We start from the raw sequence: 16,966 nt of genomic DNA on the forward strand, positions 1-16,966 counted from the left end.
GGGGAAAAATACCATTAAGTGAAAAAAAAAAAAGGACGTATAAGATCCTGGTGAATAGAGATTGTATCACGCTTTGTACTTGTGTCCCCAGTGCTGAGCACAGTGCCCGGCACACAGTACGACTCTGATAAATGCTCGTCGAGCCAAGATTCGAATCTAGGTCCTGATTCCACATGCCTCGTGTTTTCCTCTCTGCTTCACAATACAGGTGTCAGGAATTGTGTGGGCTATGAGAACTCCATCTTCAAAGCTCACATCCGAAGAAGCCTTTCTGGATTAACCTCCTAGGTTAATCTCCTAGGGCGGGGATGGAGGGGGAGAGGGAGAGGAAAGGGAAGGGAGGAGCTGTTGCTTTTAACCACAGCAAAACTCTGTATAGCGGATACCCAAAATGCAAAAGCTTAAGTCATGCTTAGGTGCAGTTGGACTTCTCTAGGACACTCTACCAGAAGTTCTTAACCCGGAGTCTACTAGGAACATCTAACAAAAAAACAAACAAAATTGCTTCAATACAGTTGGTTTCCTTTTATTTTATGCATTTAAGGGGTCCATGGGCTCCACCAAACTCCCGAAGAAAGTCTATGGCTCAAACAAGATTAAGAACCTGCTTCTGAAAAACCTCCCCCAACAGGTTTCTCCAGGCTGAGCTGGGTACCGGGGCGTGACTTTAAGCAGCGGGCCCTCTGATTGGCTGGAAGTGGCCCTGCTAACTGGATTTTTATTGGCCTAAGCTCAGCGGAAGAAGGCGGGGCTGGGAAACCAAGGGAACCGTAACGCAGTTAACGGACGTCGCACGTGGGTAACGGGCGCCACGTGCAGAAGCGGCTGGCTGTGAGGTGAAGAGATGGGGGGAGGAGGAGAAGTGGGGTGCTGGAGAATCGCTGGGCCCCGAGGCCTCTCCTCCCGCGCCACAGCTTCTTCGTCGCTCCTTCCCCATGGAGACGCCCCTTCCCCTTGTAAATCTTCCTCTGGAGCCTCCCCCAGAACCTGGAGTTCTGCGAAGAGCCCGAGCTCGGAGGCGGGAGACTTGCTTCTGAGTCCCTGGGGATTCGAGCCAGGCCCCTAAACTCTTCCGGGCCTCGCCTTCCTCATTCACAAGAATGATAAGCTTCCCTTCCAGCTCCCTCTCAGTGCCTCAGTTTTCCTGCCTGAAAAATGGGGATTTGGTTCCTCTGACCCCTGGGCAGGCCTCTCCACCCCCGCCCGCCTCAGTTTCCTCATCTGTAAAATGGGGATAGGCAGAGCTCCTCACGTGCTAGGGTGGTTGTGGGGATCAGAGGCGATCCTGTTCGTGAAAGCGCTTTCGAAGGCGCTATGGAAGCGCTAGCATTGCGCGGAAGGAGGGTGACGGGTGTCCCGTCGCGCGTGGGCCGCGCTCACGTCGTGCCGGTCTCTCCTCCCTCCCTGTTCCCCAGCAGTTGCTCTCCCAGGATGGATGAGGCTACCCGCAGGAAACCCCGCCTGGCAGCCTCCCTACAGATGTCCCCGGGCCCCATCCTGGGCCCCACCCCCTGGAGACCCTCGGAAGACTCCGCCCAGGCGTCCTCGGAGGCTCAGCCTTCCCAAGCAGAGCCCCTCAGGGGGGAGGAGAAGACGAAGACGCAGCTGGGGGCCGAGGCCGCTGGGGATGGTAGAGGTCGGAACCTTGGGATGGGAGGGCGCAGGGTTTGCCGGGTCGGTGCTGGAGCGGGGAGGGGTGGGGCAGGGCCGGGAGTCACCTGGAGAAGATTTAAGGGGAATAGCAAAGTGGGTTTCAGGCCGCTGTGGTTAGAGCCAGTGGACCTGGAGGCGAGAAGACCCGAGTTCAAATGTAATTTACCAGCTGCGGGACTCTGGGTAAGGCACTTAAACCTTTCTGTGCCTCACTTTCCTCATCTGTAAGAATGCTGTAAAAGCACCTCCTTCCCAGGCTTATGGTGAGGCTCAGATGAGATAGTATGCAAATGTGAGATGATGCAAACCTTAAGGTGCTTTATAAATGCTATGATGATCATTAGGCATTTGAAGGGGGGTCAAATGGAAAAGGGAGCAGACTTTTTCTTGACTCATCCTTTGAACGAGTGCGAAAGCATTTATTAAGCCCTTACTGTATTGGGAGCACTGGATTGAGGACTAGGGAAGAGATACCAAAGGGAGGACAGTCCTTATCTTCATGGAGCTTATAGTCTGAGGCAACACAGGTACACAGACCCTCTGCATTGTCACTGTTCTCATCACTAGGCTCTATCTGGTGAATTTCAACTTGTTTCCCCTAACACTTTATCCAGTCGAATCTTGTGTTTTCCTTGTTTGATTACATTTCTTGTTCCTTTGTCACTTTCTCTTCCCTTGCATTATTTTTTTGTCTTTGTTGAGTGCGTGTGACCGTCCAAACAGCATATTCTTGGAGTGCCGTTTTGGTTTGGACAGTTACAGGGGTGGTGAGTGGAGTCACGGGGAAGTAGATTGGCATTCCCGTTGTAGGAGTAGTTGGTAGCAGCTGCAAAAAGGGACATTTTTGCTTGATGTCGAGATGAATGACTTGCCAGCCAAAGGCTGCCTTGGAAGGTGGTGGCTTCTTTCTCACTGAGGGTCTTTGAAGAGGAGGGTAGATGACTTCTTGTTGGAGTGAAGTAGAGGAAAGACCGATTTCATGATGGGTTGAACTAGATGACCTTTGGGGTCCCTCCCAACTCTGTTTCCCATTGGAGGCAGGTGGGAGTTGGGGAGAGCCAAGTCCCTTGGTATGAGGGAGGTAATGGGTGGGGGAAAGAGCACTTTAGGGGGAGTCAAGGGCCCTGGCAGCTCAGCCACTGACTGCCGTTGGACCCTGGCTGTTGCCTCGCCTCCCGTGGCCCCAGTCTCCTATTCTGATCAAGCAGGAAGTTGGACTCGATCTCCCAGGCCACTTAAGATTTCAGTTTTAACAGTCTGTGATTTACTGTGCTCTCCTTGCTCTTCTTAGGGCCACTTCCAGATCCTCCCGCTGTGCTGAGGGAGCTGATCCTAGGGCACAAAGACCCCTCTCCAGGCCAGGCCCTGAGCATCCTCACTCGCTACGCAGAGGGCATGGGCCTTACTCTGCGCTTTGTGGAGAGTGAGGTCCAGGGTAAGTGAGGGAAGAGGGGTCACTGTGTGCTGAGCATTGGGATGGGATGGAGGAGGACAAGGCAGAGAGGTATAAACCAGGCCTCTGACCCTGGGTTTGCTGCAGTCGTCAGGGTGAGATGGGAACCAATGTGTGTATCATTCCTATCACTCTGCCACATGTGTGAGATTAGGCAAATTATTCCACTGCTCTACATATGTTTCCTCTTTTTTTAAATTACATTTTACTTTTTTCTATTAGCAAGTGGTTTTTTTTTCCCCTCTTCACTCCCCACCCCACCCCTCCCTGCTGACTTGATAAAAGGAAATCAAACCCCTTATAACACATATGCAGAGTCAGGCAAACCATTGCTGCTTGATGCATGTCCAGAAATGTGTGTCTCACTCCGTATGTGGAGTCCATCCTGTCTCTGGCTCCATCTTCCTTCATCATCCTGAGTCCTCTGGAATTACGCTTGGTGGTTGTGGTGATGAGAGTTCTCAGGTCCTTCAGAGCCATTCATTTTTACAGCTGTTGTCAGTGTGTGAATTGTTCTCCAGGCTCTGCTTCCTTCCTTGGGCAACAGTTCACACAAGTCTTCCCAGGTTTCTCTGAAACATTGTCATTTCTTATGGCACAATAGTATTATATTCACATGCCATAACTTCTTAGGCCCTTCTGGAACCATGTTTGGAACTATGCCCCAGAAGTTACTAAAGTGGGCATACCCTCCAACACAGTGATATCAATACTAGATCGTCACCCAAAAGAGAGCAAAGAAAGGGAAAGGATCCATATGCATGAAAATATTCATAGCAGCTCCTTGTTTGTGATGGTAAAGAACTGTAAACTAAGGGGTGCCCACCTGTTTGTTTTTTCTTTCTTCAAACGAGGAGGGAATTAGATGAGAATGTCTCTTAAGGTCCTTTCGTAGAACCTATAAATGTTAAAATGTGGTTTTGATTTTTCATGTAGAAGCTACTTTGAGGAGGGTCGGAAGGGCTTAGGGAAATGGGCTGTGGAGACTCCCTTTCCTGATTCTAAAATCCCTTTTCTTTCTTCAGTCCCCTTCCGACACTTCTCTGTCTGTGCTGTGCTGGGTGAGGTGTCCTGTCCTGAGGGTACCGGGAGCAGCAAGAAGGAAGCAAAGGGGCAGGCAGCCATCCTTGCTCTCAACTGGGTCAGGGCCCAGCTGGATAACCCAGGTAGTCCTCCCTGAGGAGGAGGAGGTTCCTAGTGGGGAAGGGCAGCTGTTTCCTCCCACAGTAGGAAGGCTGGTGCTGCTCTGTCGCTAACTGCCATTGTGATCTTGGGCAAATCACGGCTCCTCTCAAGGTCTCAGTTTTCCAGTTTGTAAAATGAGACAATTATGTTAGTCTAGGGTCTAAGGACCTTTTCAACTTGAGCATCTGTGAGGTTAGACTGCCAGCAGGCCGTCCCTGATCAAGGTACTAGAGAGATGGGGCCCAGGCCTGTGGGAGGAGAGGTGACCATCTGCCCTGCTCTCACCTCTTCTCCGAGCCCAGTCGTGGTGTGTGTGGAGGGACTGGGCTGTGGGATTCCTGGGTTATGAAACCGTCCCGACCTTGCGCTCCCTCATTTGCCTCCTTTTCATATTTGGGGAGCAGAGCCTTCTTGTGTCCCATGTAACCCAAAAGAGAGATCTACAGTCCTTTATTTTCTTTTGCAGCCCCCTTTGAAGATCCTAACAACTTCCCGCTCTGTTCTTTAACTGCAGGTGAGCCTTCCCTCAGAACTTTCCCTTTTCCTCCTCCCTAGACTCCAGGCTTTGAGTCAGAGTGGTTAATCTGAATGGGAGGCTTCTCTATAACGTCACTGCATGTGGTAGACACCTTCCCTTTCCAGACAGCCCACCCTGCTCTGGGTAGTTAGAACTTCCACCCATTCTTCGGGTTCCACCCCTGACTCTTCTCCCCCAAAGCGTAGACCTTGGGGATGGGGTAGAAGGATCGTAGGTCCTTACTCTCCTGCCCTTCCTCTAGAGAACATTCTGACCCATGAGCAGCGTTGTGCGGCCGTGGTGAGCTCTGGGTTTGACCAGCTGATAGGTGAGAACTCCCCTTATCGGGGCTGCAAAAGGAATATAGCAGCTGTCATCCTTGAAAGGGGTACGGAGACTTTCCTCCCCAGAGCCCCGCCCCCATCCCATCTTCCATGGCCCCACCTCATCCTTAGGGAGGGAACAAGGAGCCCCTAGAATCTTCCCCTCCTCCCTCTCGGGTCTCATCTCATGATCTCCCCCAAGTCGTCCTGTCCTGTTTCTCTCCCCAGCATCCCCTCCCCTGCCTTTACCTCCTCCCCACCAGCCCCTCCTCCCCACCAGCCCCTACTCCCCTTGTTCTTGCCACAGAGGTCCCAGATGACAGGGGCAGCTGTAGGGAGACCTATGAGCTGGTTGCTCTGGGTACCGGTTCAGGCGGCTATAGGGGCTGGATTGAGTTCATGGGCCGAAGACTCCACGACACTCACAGCTTGGTCATTGCACGCCGTGCCTTGGTCAGGTGAGGGGTAAAGGAAGGACAGTTGGATCCTGAGCCCATGGGGGCTGTTGATCACAAGATCCATCTGTCATTTTCTCCATCTTTCTCAGGTTCCTGTTCCGGCAGCTTCTGCTGGTGGCTAGTGGGGGCCCGGAGGGGGCAGAACGATCAGTGCTGACCCCTCGACCGGGACCTGGTCCCCCTTTTGCGCTGAAGCCCAGAATATTCTTACACTTGTACCTCAGCGATACCCCTGCGGGCGCTGCACATGACATCTAGTACGTAGGGCATTTGGATTTGGTGTTCTCTGAATGGAGTGGGGAGGGAGTGGTCAGGGTGGGAGAGGGAGGACAGAAGGAAGAGATCTGAAGACCTGCTGTTTCTGTGTTAGTTCATCTCTCTGATCTCCCCCCTCCAGCCTCCCTTCCCTAGGGGGCTCTCTCCATAGTCCTTCCCTTCGTCTTCAAGCCCACGCCAGGGGAGAGCTACGCCCTGTCTGTTACCTGGCCCCCAGATTCCGGGCAGCCAGGGTCTGTTCGCTGTCGGCCAGTGACAAGTTGGCTCGATGGGCGGTGCTGGGGCTGGGAGGGGGCCTGCTGGCCCACTTCCTGCCCCCGCTCCATGCAACCAGCCTAGTCCTTGGTGAGAGGCCCATGAGTGTCTGTGGGTAGTTGAGAGAGGGAGGGTCTTGGGAGGTGACCCTGAGTCTGGGAGAGAAGGACAGTTCACTGCCCCTCTCAAAACATCGGTTTCCTCGTTTGTATAATGAGGAGGTTGGACTGGAGGATCAAAAGTCCCTTCTGACTCCAAATTTCATGGCGGGGGCAATCCAAGGAGGTGGGGAGGTTATATTTTGTGGGGGAAAGATGACCTTATCCCCTCAGACTTCTGTTTTTCCCTCACAGCTGACTCCTGCCATGACCCCTCAACTCTGAGTCGGGTCATCCACGACCGGCCTTGCCTAGAAGGAAGGCCAGGCCTGCCACCTCCCTATGCCCGGAATCCCCTACACCTGTTTCTGGGACCACCTGTGGCTCCCCAGGACTCACCACCCTCCAGCTGCCAGGGCCTCAGCCTCAACTGGAGCCTGGGAGACACCAGCCTGGAAGTGGTGGACACAAACACGGGGCGTGTGTGGTCAGAGTAAGGCCAGGTGTTGTAGGGGAGGAGGAAGATGTGGAGAAGGCAGAAAGTGTGGGGGCAGGGCCAGAGATGGGGAGACTGAGACAGAATAACAACAAGATAGTAAGTGTTGGGGCCTGAAGGTGGGACAGGCAGAGACTTGGAGTCCAGGCCTCTTCTTTCCCCACCCAGAGGCTCCCTTGGTCCTCCCTCTCGCCTCTGCAAGGCTGCTTTCCTCCGTGCTTTCCGCCAGGTGGCCCAAGCCCTAGAAAGACTTGATCTCTTGGCACTGGACACGTACGAGGTGGCCAAGGTCAGTGATCACTCTTTTTGTTCAGCTTATTCATATTGTGCCTTCCATCAGGAGTGAAGCCTTGTCTTGAACCCGATGGTTCTTCCTCCTCACTCTTGCTTTGCCTTGAGACTGAGGGCCGCTCTGATGTCCTCCTGGTTGTCTCTTCTTTACAGGCAGGGACATACCGTGCTGCTCGTCAGGCGTTGACCACTTACCTGGAACAGCAGGACTTGGGCTCTTGGCCCTCCAAGCCTCTGGTGGGCGGGTTCTGTCATTGAACACAAGCTTCTAGGGTGTGCCCTGAGTCCTTCCCACAAGGAAGTCTTGGATGTGTGTGTTTTGGGGCAGGGGTGGTGGGGCTATAGCAGGGATTAAAAAGTGCCTGGGCATTAAGGGACTGGGCTGGGCACAATTTGGGGAAGAGGTACTGAGGTGGGGACATTTGAGATCCCTGGTTGGAAGCTATGTGTGCTTTATGATTTGTCCTGAATAAATTCCTGTTCTCTGTATGGTCTTGGTTGGAAATAATGTCCTCCATCTTTTGACACTCACGACTCTCACAACACCCTCGTGAGACTGAGGGGGTGGTCCAGGAAGTATTATCCCTCTTTTATGGATGAGGGAGCAGAAGTTCAGAAGTTGAATGCCCTGTATTGTCTTCTGAAATGTGGGGAAGATGATTCACCAGGCTTGGAAAAGGTTCAGAAAGCACTTGGCCCATAGACCAGTGGACCAGCCAAACGCAGAAGCCAGTGCCAAAGGGAAACTTTATATTCCCAAATTTTAGGTGGAAAACATTAGCGACCCCAGGCAGGTCTGGGGAATCTTGGGATGAAAAATGTGATTGTCAGCACTGTCAGACTAAGGGAAAGGCTTTGTGCAGTGTTATCCCCAGGACCGTTTGAAATGTCAGACGATGGTGGTGATTCTGTACAGGGGCCAGGATTCGGGGTTAACCACTTGTTTATGTCACTAAGCATAACAAACTATGTGACATCATTGTTCTCTTCAGAGAAGTATGTGATTCTGTCTTGACTTTTCATCAAGCACAGGTTTCTGTAAACTATTTTTTAAACCTCATAGATTATTAACATATCTTACTGCTAGGGAGTGAGAGAAAGCAGGTATTCAAAGTCGGGTCTTCTGGCTCCAATTGCAGTCCTCTTACATTTTACAGACATCGCAGGAATAAGTCCCGGCCTCCTCCTCTCAGGCCTGGCCTTCCTCTGTTCCTGGCTTCTCCCCTACTGCTTTCCCTGGATACCCGTTGTCTGATGTGTCAAAGGCCCCCTCCCTGCCCCACCCCCATTAGCAGTTCCTGGGCTTTGGAGAACCAGGAGAGCATCTGGAAAGTTGGTGTCATTTCTATCAAAGGAGGGCTTTGGCCAGAACTCTGTACAGCTTCCAGTGGGAGGCCTCCCCCATGTCAGCCACCATGATTGAATCTGTCAAGTTAGGGATCATGGATGGAGGAGATCATGGAAAGAAGCTCGCTGCTGCCTCCAAACATGCTCAAGTCACCCGTCCTTGACAATCCCCTCTACGTCCCACCAGGTCAGCTAGTTGATGTTGGTGTCTGCTTTCCTCCCTTTTAGACTCTCGGCCTCTGGCTTCTGACCCCGTTTGTTGTCCAGTCATTTCAGTCTTTTCCAGGCCTTCATGACCCCATTGGGAATCTTCTTGGCAGAGATACTAAAGTGGTTTGCCATTTCCTTCTCCAGCTCGTTTGACAGATGAGGAAACTGAGGCAAATGGTCACACAGCTAGGAAGTGTCCGGCCAGATCTGAGCTCACCAAAGGCCAGGCTCTCTCCGCTGCACCTTGTGTCACTCCAGACATGTTCATCTCCCCCAGCATAGCCAACCAGGTGCCAAATCTTGCCTTCTCTCCACATAATCTGTCACAGACTTACCTTCTTGCCACCCCCACAGCCCCCACTGGTGCAGGCCTCATCATCTCACTGTTTCCCTTACCTTAGGTCTTGTCCTCCACGCAGTCCACTGTGTGAGCTTCCTGAATCTCGTTTCTGGCTGGTCATCCTTGGTGCCTAACACGCTCCCCCTCTTCACCTCAGCCTCTTAGAATCTGTGCTTCTTTGAAGGCTCGACTCAAACGCTCCGTCCCACATTCCCCATGTACTAATGCCTTCAGCCCAAACGTTGTCTTCCACCTCAGCCCCTTTCCATCAGCTGCTCTGCTTGGTTTCCTCCTCAAACATCCTGCTGCCTCCCCCCCCCCATAAGCTCTCACCTGAAATCTCGTCCTGGAGATTGAGCCTTATTGGGTCCTCATCACCTCCTCCCTGGCACTCTCGGTGGGTGGGGGAGGGGCTGAGGACTAGGTACCTTCTTCCCCCATTCACTCTCCAGCTTGCTTTTGTGTGCTGTTCTTCCTTCAGTAGATTGTAAGCTTCTTGAAGGGAGGGAGCGTCTTGTTTGTCCGTCCAGTGCTGGCACTTAATGTGTGTCTTGCGCGTGCTGATTTATGTATACATCATCTTCTCCGTTAGAACATAAGCTCCTTGAGGGCAAGAACTGTTTTTTACTTTTTCTTTGTATCCTCAGATCTTAGCACAGCACCTGGCACTTAGTAAGCACTTAAAAATGCCTGTTGATGAAGACTTGAGTTTGTATTCTGCCTTAAGAACTTACTAGATGTGTGACCTTAGGCAAGTCACTCTTTTTCTCTAGACCTCAATTTCTCCTCACCTGTGAAAAAAGGGGCTTGAATTGGATGGCCTCTAAGGTCTCTTCCTCTTACAGACAGCTAAATGGCTTAGCTGGTAGAGTCAGGAAGACCTGAGTCCAAATCCAGTCTCAGACACTTACTAGCTGTGTGACCCTGGGTAAGTCACTTAACCTCTGTTTGCCTTAATCTACCAGAGAGGAAAAAGGCAAACCACTCCAGTATCTTTGCCAAGAAAACCCCATGGACAATACTGGCGTGCTGTATTTCAAAGGGTTGAAGAGTTGGACATGACTGAGCAACCACAAAAGAAGGTCTGTTCTCGCTCTAAATCTATGATTCTATTGTCCTCAGCATATCCTCCTGAGCAGGGGTTCTTTACTTGGGTCCGTAAACCCCTAAGGGGTCCATGAACTTGGCTCAGAAAAAACTTACACTTTTATTTCAATATAACTGGCTTCTTTTGTGGTCCTATATATTTTACTTTATGTATTTAAAAAAAGCCATTATTCTGAGAAGGGGTTCATAGGTCTTACCAGGCTGCCAAAGGGGTCCCTGACATAAAAAAATGATTAAGACCCATCCTAGAGGATGTGAGTAGCAAGTGCCTCAAACCCCTATGATTCCATTCAATGCCTGTTTATTGAGCTCCCTGCAAAGCTCAGCTTAAATGCCACCTCCCTTTCCTGTTTGCATTAGCTGCTAGTGCCTCTCTTCCAGATTACCTCGCACTGAAATGTATGTCTGTAAGCATATACATATTCTGCATATGTGGATATATGTCTTCATGTTACCTCTATAGAATGTAAACTCCTTGAGGGCAGGAAACACTTCATTTTTGTCTCTGTATTCTTAGTACTTAAGAGAGATAGTGTAATATAGCAAATAGATACCTATGCTTAAAGCCAGGGAGTCGAGTCCAAGCCCTTTTTCTGACACTGGCTTTTGGATGGTGGTCTGGTCATTTATTCCCTCAGTAATGTAGGCAGTTTTCTAAGTTGCAGAGAAGGTGCTGACCTGCATCGGTAAGCAGTTTCCTTATCTGAGAGTTCCCCATACCAAAGGAATCAGAACCTCTTCCCATCCCAAGCACCTAGCACTTCCTTGGCATGTAGTCTGTCTTTAACAAATGTTTGTTGATTAATTGATTGCCTATGAGAGATGAATACAAGCATAAGACACAATCTAGCCTCAGGGTATAGTAGATCATGCAGTGATTGTATGAGATTTATTCAGATAAATGGAAATTAGATGCAGTTTAAAATCTATGTTGTCCTCTCCTCTCCCCACAAACATATACACAAGTAATAACTGACACTTATGTAGCACTTTAGATTTTTGCAAATCCCTTGACATATATCTTATTTGGGGCTCACAACAACTTTGTGAGGTGGGTACTTTACCATCTCCATTTTGCAAATAAACCCAATAAACTGAAGCTCAGTTAAGTGATTTGCCCGTGATTACACAGCTGGCAAGTATCAGAGTCAGACTTCATTCAGCAGCTAGTATCCTGGACTCAAAGATGGCGGTAGGATAAGATGGGAAGAAGGATGGGATGGATCAGGAGACCAAAGGCTGGCATTCTAGTTCGTGCCGTACCACTATTTAGCTTTGTGACCTTGGGTCAGTTGTTTCCCACTCTGGGTCTCAGTTTCCCCATCTACAAGATGAAGAGGCTGAATCTCTAAGGTTCCATGATGTGGCAGGAATGAAAATAGGTCTTCTACTTCCCAATCTGGAGTCCTTTCCCCCTATTTCACACTGCCACCCAAGTGGCCAAGTTTTGGGTTAGTGTTGCTAAAAAAAACGTTTTCCATCTACTCAATGACTGACTGCATTCTGTCATGGAAGGACGCAGACAAACAGAGCTCTCCTGATTCCATTTGCTCTTACACTCTAATGAGCGTCTCATAAATAAATAGGACAGGTGTTCAAGCTATTTTTTAGTCTGAGGCTTAAGAACAAATGCCTGGATTATTTCATTCTTCCCTAGTCATCATTTTCTCCTGTGGGCAGACTCCGCATCTCCAGTGACATTATGGGATCTCACGACGAGGCTCCATTTGTTTGTGAAACAGGAGAGATTTCAGTTAGAGATCAGCAAAGAAGGAAACATTGAGAAGACTATTAATTGCCCTTCTTCCTCCTCTTCCTGTTACAAAGATACCCTTCTTACTTTTTGGAGGCATTCCTTGTGATGTGTGATGCTCCTGGGGAAGGAGGTGGTGATGGCTTGGAATTATTACTTCAATTTCCAAAAGTCTAATTTTGGGAAACAGTTAAAGCTTGAGATAGATGAACCTATGTTTCCTCCACAAGGCAAGGTGTTCTTGGTGATGATGCTGTTGTTGGGGGAATTAGTATTTACAAAGACATGGAAGGAGGGAGGAGCAAGTGGCATCTCCCAGCCAGCCAATTTACCTGTTTAGGCATCAGTTTCACCACATCAAAAAGAACAGTCCTTGTACCTCTCTTAGCTCCTAGCACTTCATGAGTGATCCAGACATCTTAGGAGTTTGTTTCAGCTGGTATAAAAGGAGATAGCTGGACTAAGTGATTAAGCCTGACATGCCAAAAAAAAATCAAGAACTGTGGGAATGAAGGCTCTTATGACTCCAAAGACAGGAAAATGCAGTGATGGGCCCAGTTTTAAAAGTTCCTTTCCAACTGTAAAAACCTTATGATCCTTTGATTTCTATAAGCCTTTTTTGCTCTAACATCCTGTGATTTGTACTATGTACCTAATTTTGTGGGGTATAGAAATTTATGGTTCCTGCCCTTATGGAGTCTGCCATCAAGTTAGAGAAGAAAAAACTAATATGTAAAGCAGCTTAAAATAGTTAAGCACTAACCGATATCAACCAATGCACTATTAAAAAGATGGCTAATAAGCATGTAGAAAAGGACGCAACCAGAAGGAGCTTCATTCCCTTTTTTGAAAGAGTTATTCAATTGGCAGATCAAGGTAATGTCAATCAGAAGTTCTTAATTTTGGGTCCACAGTCCCCCTACGTCAGGGATGGGGAACCTGCAGCCTAGAGGTCACATGTGGCCCTCTAAGTCCTCAAATGGGGCTCTTTGACTGAATCCTAACTTCACCAAATAAATCCTTTTATTACGGAGTTAAATTAACCTTTCAGTCACTAAAGAAAAAATCTTGAAAAGAATGGAAACAACAGCTAGACATGCCTCTAGGGACCATCCAGTGTTTGGTGAAGTTTGATGAGCTAGAACATTGGGCAGAATCTATTAAGAAGCTATTTAGTGTCTACAAGTTAATTAAGTATTTACTAAGCACTCATTGTCAGGCACTGTGCTACAAGTACAAGCAAAAAGAAAGACAAGTCCTGTCCTCAAGGAGTTTATATTGTAAAGGGGGAAGACAACACAAGGAAGCTGAAAATTGGGAGGGGGTGAGGCTAGAAAGAAGTCTGAAGGGTAAGGAATGGAGACCAGAGAAGGATATAGGAGTAAACATGGCTGGCTTGGGTGCTTTGCTTAAAATGGAAGTTTAGATGACCAGTTGAAGAAGGGGATATGGACTGGGGGGAGAAGATTGATAGGTGTTGGTGGAGAAAGAAGCTCAGAGAGTCAGGAGCAGAACACAGAGAGGAATGAATATAAAGTCTTGGGTTTAAAAATATCAGATTCACAAGTAACATATAGGAGAGGCATGGTTTGGTTTGAAGGATTGGTCTGAAGAAAGCAAGGCTTTTGGGGGGAACTGGAAATCTGTCTTTTCAAGCATTTGAAGGGCTGTTCCATGGAATAAGGATCAGACTTGTTCCTCATCTCAGTGTGCAGAACCAAGAGTAATGAAGTGGAAGTTACGGAGAGACCCATTTGAGCTTAATGGGAAGAGAACCATCCCAATGATGAAAGCTGTCCCAAAGATTATTGAAAGCAGGGAGGCTTCACTTGGGGTCTTCAAATGAAGGCCGGATGCCCCTTTTGCTGAGGATTGCATAGAAGACCTCCTTGTTCAGATAGCAATTCAACCAGGGTCCATGATGTCCCTTTCAACTCTGAAGTTCAATGATCCCGAAAACTGTAGGCAGCATGATGTAATGCAGGGTGCTCTAAATTGAGATTCAGAGTGAATCCCAGCTTTGCCAGGCAAACAACTTAAGGACTTAGGTAGGATAGGTAACTTCTCTGGATCTCGGTTTTCTCATCTGTAAAATGAAGGACGTTTGCCTGGATAATCCCTAAGAACTCTTCCACCACTACATCCTATATGCCCTGAATAAGCAGGGAATTATGAGAGGGTGAAGGGCAGGGAGGTGGAAGGTGCAGAGGGAGATATGGAGGAGTTCTGCCTCACTGGAATGGAGAAGGTATATTTGGGATAGTGGGAGATGAAGTGACTGGGATAGGGTGAAAGTGAAACACAGATTTTTTTTCTTGAGTTTTCCAAAAGATTGAATTATTTAACTGTATGTGTCTGTGAGTTTCCTCCAATTAATATTCAGCTACTGAATAATTGTGGTTGTGAGAAAAAAAGGAGTAAATGATTAAAGACCTAGAAGCCTATTAACTAGCCCATTTACTACAGATTGTTCCCTTAGGAGATCATTTAAATTGATTTACTTTTTTGCGCTGGGCCAGTGACATCAACTGAGACCTAAAGATCTAGAAAAATGTCTGCCATTGTACTCTGTGCCTGTACCCACCAAACCTTTTGGTGCCAATTAATCACATAGTTGTTGAGTAAACAAGTTACTCAGAGTGACATTAGCCAACTGTGTTCTGCCAAATAAGTAAGATTTGTTCTCACATGGCGTCAGTCCACCTGCTCAATCCTTGGCTCCGAGAATAGTCTCTGCACAGCAGACCTTTGCTCCAGAGCTTAGACACAACTGATGGACTCAGTGGGGCAGTAAAGGCCCACTTTGAAATGGAGTGGACTGAGTCTTCCTTGTCTCATGTTCGATACGCTCTAGGTCAAGTCAAGTCCATTTACTATGTAGCAGGCACTGTTCTAAGCCTTGGGGATATGAAGAAAGACAAACAAACCCCCCAAAACAAAAAAAAAAACCAATCCCTATGCTCTAGGCACTTTCAATCTGAGGCAGACAGCATGAAAACAGCTATGTTCAAGTAAGATGTGTGGACTAAATTAGGGACTTAGTTGTAGAACAGTACTCTCTGGGTCATGTCTGTTGAGGACACATTTTAGTCAGGGCACAACTTGGTTCTGACTCTAGCTCAGAAGCTCACATTCTACCTCTTTCATGAAGCTTCCCTTGAGTTTCCCTAATGGAGTAATTTCTCTCTCCTCTGAACTCTTACAAGTAATTTGAACCACTCATGTAGCATTTACCAGGTTCTGCTCTGATTTTTCTTCTTTACTGGTTGCCACACTGGACTGTAACCTCTTGGAGGCCAGAGGGAATTATTCTTTTTTCTTCTATTCCTTACAGTGTCTAGCATATAGTATATATATTCACAAATGTTTGATGGATGAATGAGGGGAGCATATGAACTATCCTCTCACTTTAGGAGCAAAAGACCATAACAAGTTAACCTAAACCTTTAAAACTCCAGTTTCATCAAGAGGCTATTTTTTTTTTTTTTGCACAAAAATCAGAGCATGGATTTGTGTGTAGCTGTCAGGAGGAACTGGACTTCACTGGGACTGAACATGGGGCAGAGAGTCCAGGAACCACTCTGTAAATGTCCCTTTTGATTTCTCATTTTGTATTTCCCATGGCTCTGTTTGGGTGTCCCTATGTAAGCGTACTACTAACTCACCTTCTGAGCCTTTCCGAGTCTTACCTATCTTTAAAGGCTGAATTTAAGTTCTGACTTCCTTATGGAAAAGATTTCCTTAAAAAAGTCTCAATAGTTCTGTATTCTTAATAGGGAACAGTTTAACTTTGCCCTTCTGGCTTGTTCCTTCGGACACTAAAAGGCAGTGGGATTCACTGGTCAGGGAACCTTTGGGACAGCGATGGCGGCTGGGACCAGCTTGATTATGTTTCTCAGTATCTGAGGGGCAATTTAAATAATGTTTCTGGGGACTCATGGAGATATATTAACGTCCCAAGGAATGGTATTTCACTGATATAGGAATGCCTTCTGCTGACACAGATCACAATCCTATAGTCTCAGGGTTGCCTAAGGCTTGAAGGGGTTAAGGGCCTCTCCCAAAGTCATGCAGATGATAAGCATCAGAGAGAAATAACCTGGGAAGTAGGTTGTATGCAGGGCCCAGTGTCAGCCCTGGCTTCACGTTAATTTACCTATACACAGATTTTAAAAAAATTGTCAAAATATTGAACCAAATATTCTGATGAGAACATGTAAGTCTCAGTTAAACTGCTTAAAACCCTCTAAAATGCTTCTGTGGGGGTATGTCTTCATGGCTCTTTGACATCCTCATGAGTTTTCTGGAAGTTTATTTCAGAATATACGGATCATTCTAAGTTGGTTCATCATGGTCAGCTTTTAATTTTACCTTCAACCAACTCCAGAGTCTATGTTGCTACCTATTTCCTAATGGAAGGGAAGGGAATCTTCATTTATATAGTGCTTACTAAGTACTAGGCGCTGTGCTAAGCGCTTTACAATTATTACTCGTTTGATCCTTGAAACAGCCTGTTTGTAGGTGCTATTATTATCCCCATTTTACAGATAACTGAGGCAAACAGGGTTAAGTGACTTACCCACAGTCACACAGTTAGTAAGATTTGAACTCAGGTCTTCCAGACTCCAGGCCCAGAACTCTGTTTACTATTTCACCTATCGGTCCTCCAGGCTTTAACATTTGCTCTGCCTTTAGGCCTCACAGGTCTCCCACACAATCATTTGTCCAACTTATGTAAAATAAGGACCCCCTGAGGCTTGTTACCAACATCACCACTTTACTGATAGAATTTGTGGGCCTTTTTACGAACTAACTTTCATATGTTGTGTCTCCCCCAATTAGACTGTGAGTTCTTTGAGAGCAGGGACTGTCTTGATTTTTCTATTAGTGCTTATCACAGTACTTAATTATTCATAATTATTAAGTAGTTAATTAACAATTAAGTGCCTAAAAAGCATTTTTCATCGATTCACGGATTCGTTGATTGATTGATTGACAGATTCATTCATTCATTCATTTATTCTTGTGAGTCCAGAGCTGCTTTTCTGTGGTCCTTGGTTGCTTTTAGAATCTAGACTTGTTTGAATTTATACGCCTGTTTTCTCTAGGCGATAGAACCTACTAATAGTCCAAGATGATTGATGTCCACAGGTCAGAGTAGGCCTCTTCTCCTAGACGTAGGAAGGAGAACATGTCAACAGGAA

At 47.6% G+C, this 16,966-nt stretch overlaps 1 protein-coding gene across 2 annotated transcripts; it reads left to right on the forward strand.

Annotated features, from left to right (window-relative positions):
- The first annotated feature begins 772 nt into the window (after positions 1-772).
- Positions 773-7,507, forward strand: ADAD2 (adenosine deaminase domain containing 2). 2 transcript variants are annotated; one of them, XM_036748082.1, is made up of 12 exons: positions 773-836; positions 1,419-1,636; positions 2,945-3,088; positions 4,132-4,272; positions 4,758-4,805; positions 5,071-5,196; positions 5,439-5,589; positions 5,679-5,846; positions 5,987-6,210; positions 6,474-6,711; positions 6,883-7,003; positions 7,159-7,492. In XM_036748082.1, exons 2-12 carry the CDS (start codon positions 1,432-1,434, stop codon positions 7,261-7,263), a joined length of 1,671 nt encoding a protein of 556 aa, XP_036603977.1. In that variant the 5' UTR covers positions 773-836; positions 1,419-1,431; the 3' UTR covers positions 7,264-7,492. The 2 variants fall into 2 exon arrangements, with proteins under 2 accessions (XP_036603977.1, XP_036603976.1); XM_036748081.1 differs by lacking the exon at positions 773-836 and having other exon boundaries at positions 848-1,636; positions 7,159-7,507.
- Positions 7,508-16,966: the final 9,459 nt, after the last annotated feature.

The sequence above is a fragment of the Trichosurus vulpecula genome, chromosome 3 (assembly GCF_011100635.1).
Source record: "Trichosurus vulpecula isolate mTriVul1 chromosome 3, mTriVul1.pri, whole genome shotgun sequence".
Classification (NCBI taxonomy): Eukaryota; Metazoa; Chordata; class Mammalia; order Diprotodontia; family Phalangeridae; genus Trichosurus; species Trichosurus vulpecula.

What these genes read in the sequence shown, in the direction of transcription:
- ADAD2 (XM_036748081.1), top strand. Translation starts at nt 1,315, where the DNA reads ATGGAAGCGCTAGCATTGCGCGGAAGGAGGGTGACGGGTGTCCCGTCG. An exon ending in GGCCGCTGGGGATGGTAGAG is followed by an intron (nt 1,637 to 2,944) that starts GTCGGAACCTTG and finishes TGCTCTTCTTAG; the next exon opens with GGCCACTTCCAGATCCTCCC. An exon ending in AGCTGTCATCCTTGAAAGGG is followed by an intron (nt 5,197 to 5,438) that starts GTACGGAGACTT and finishes TTCTTGCCACAG; the next exon opens with AGGTCCCAGATGACAGGGGC.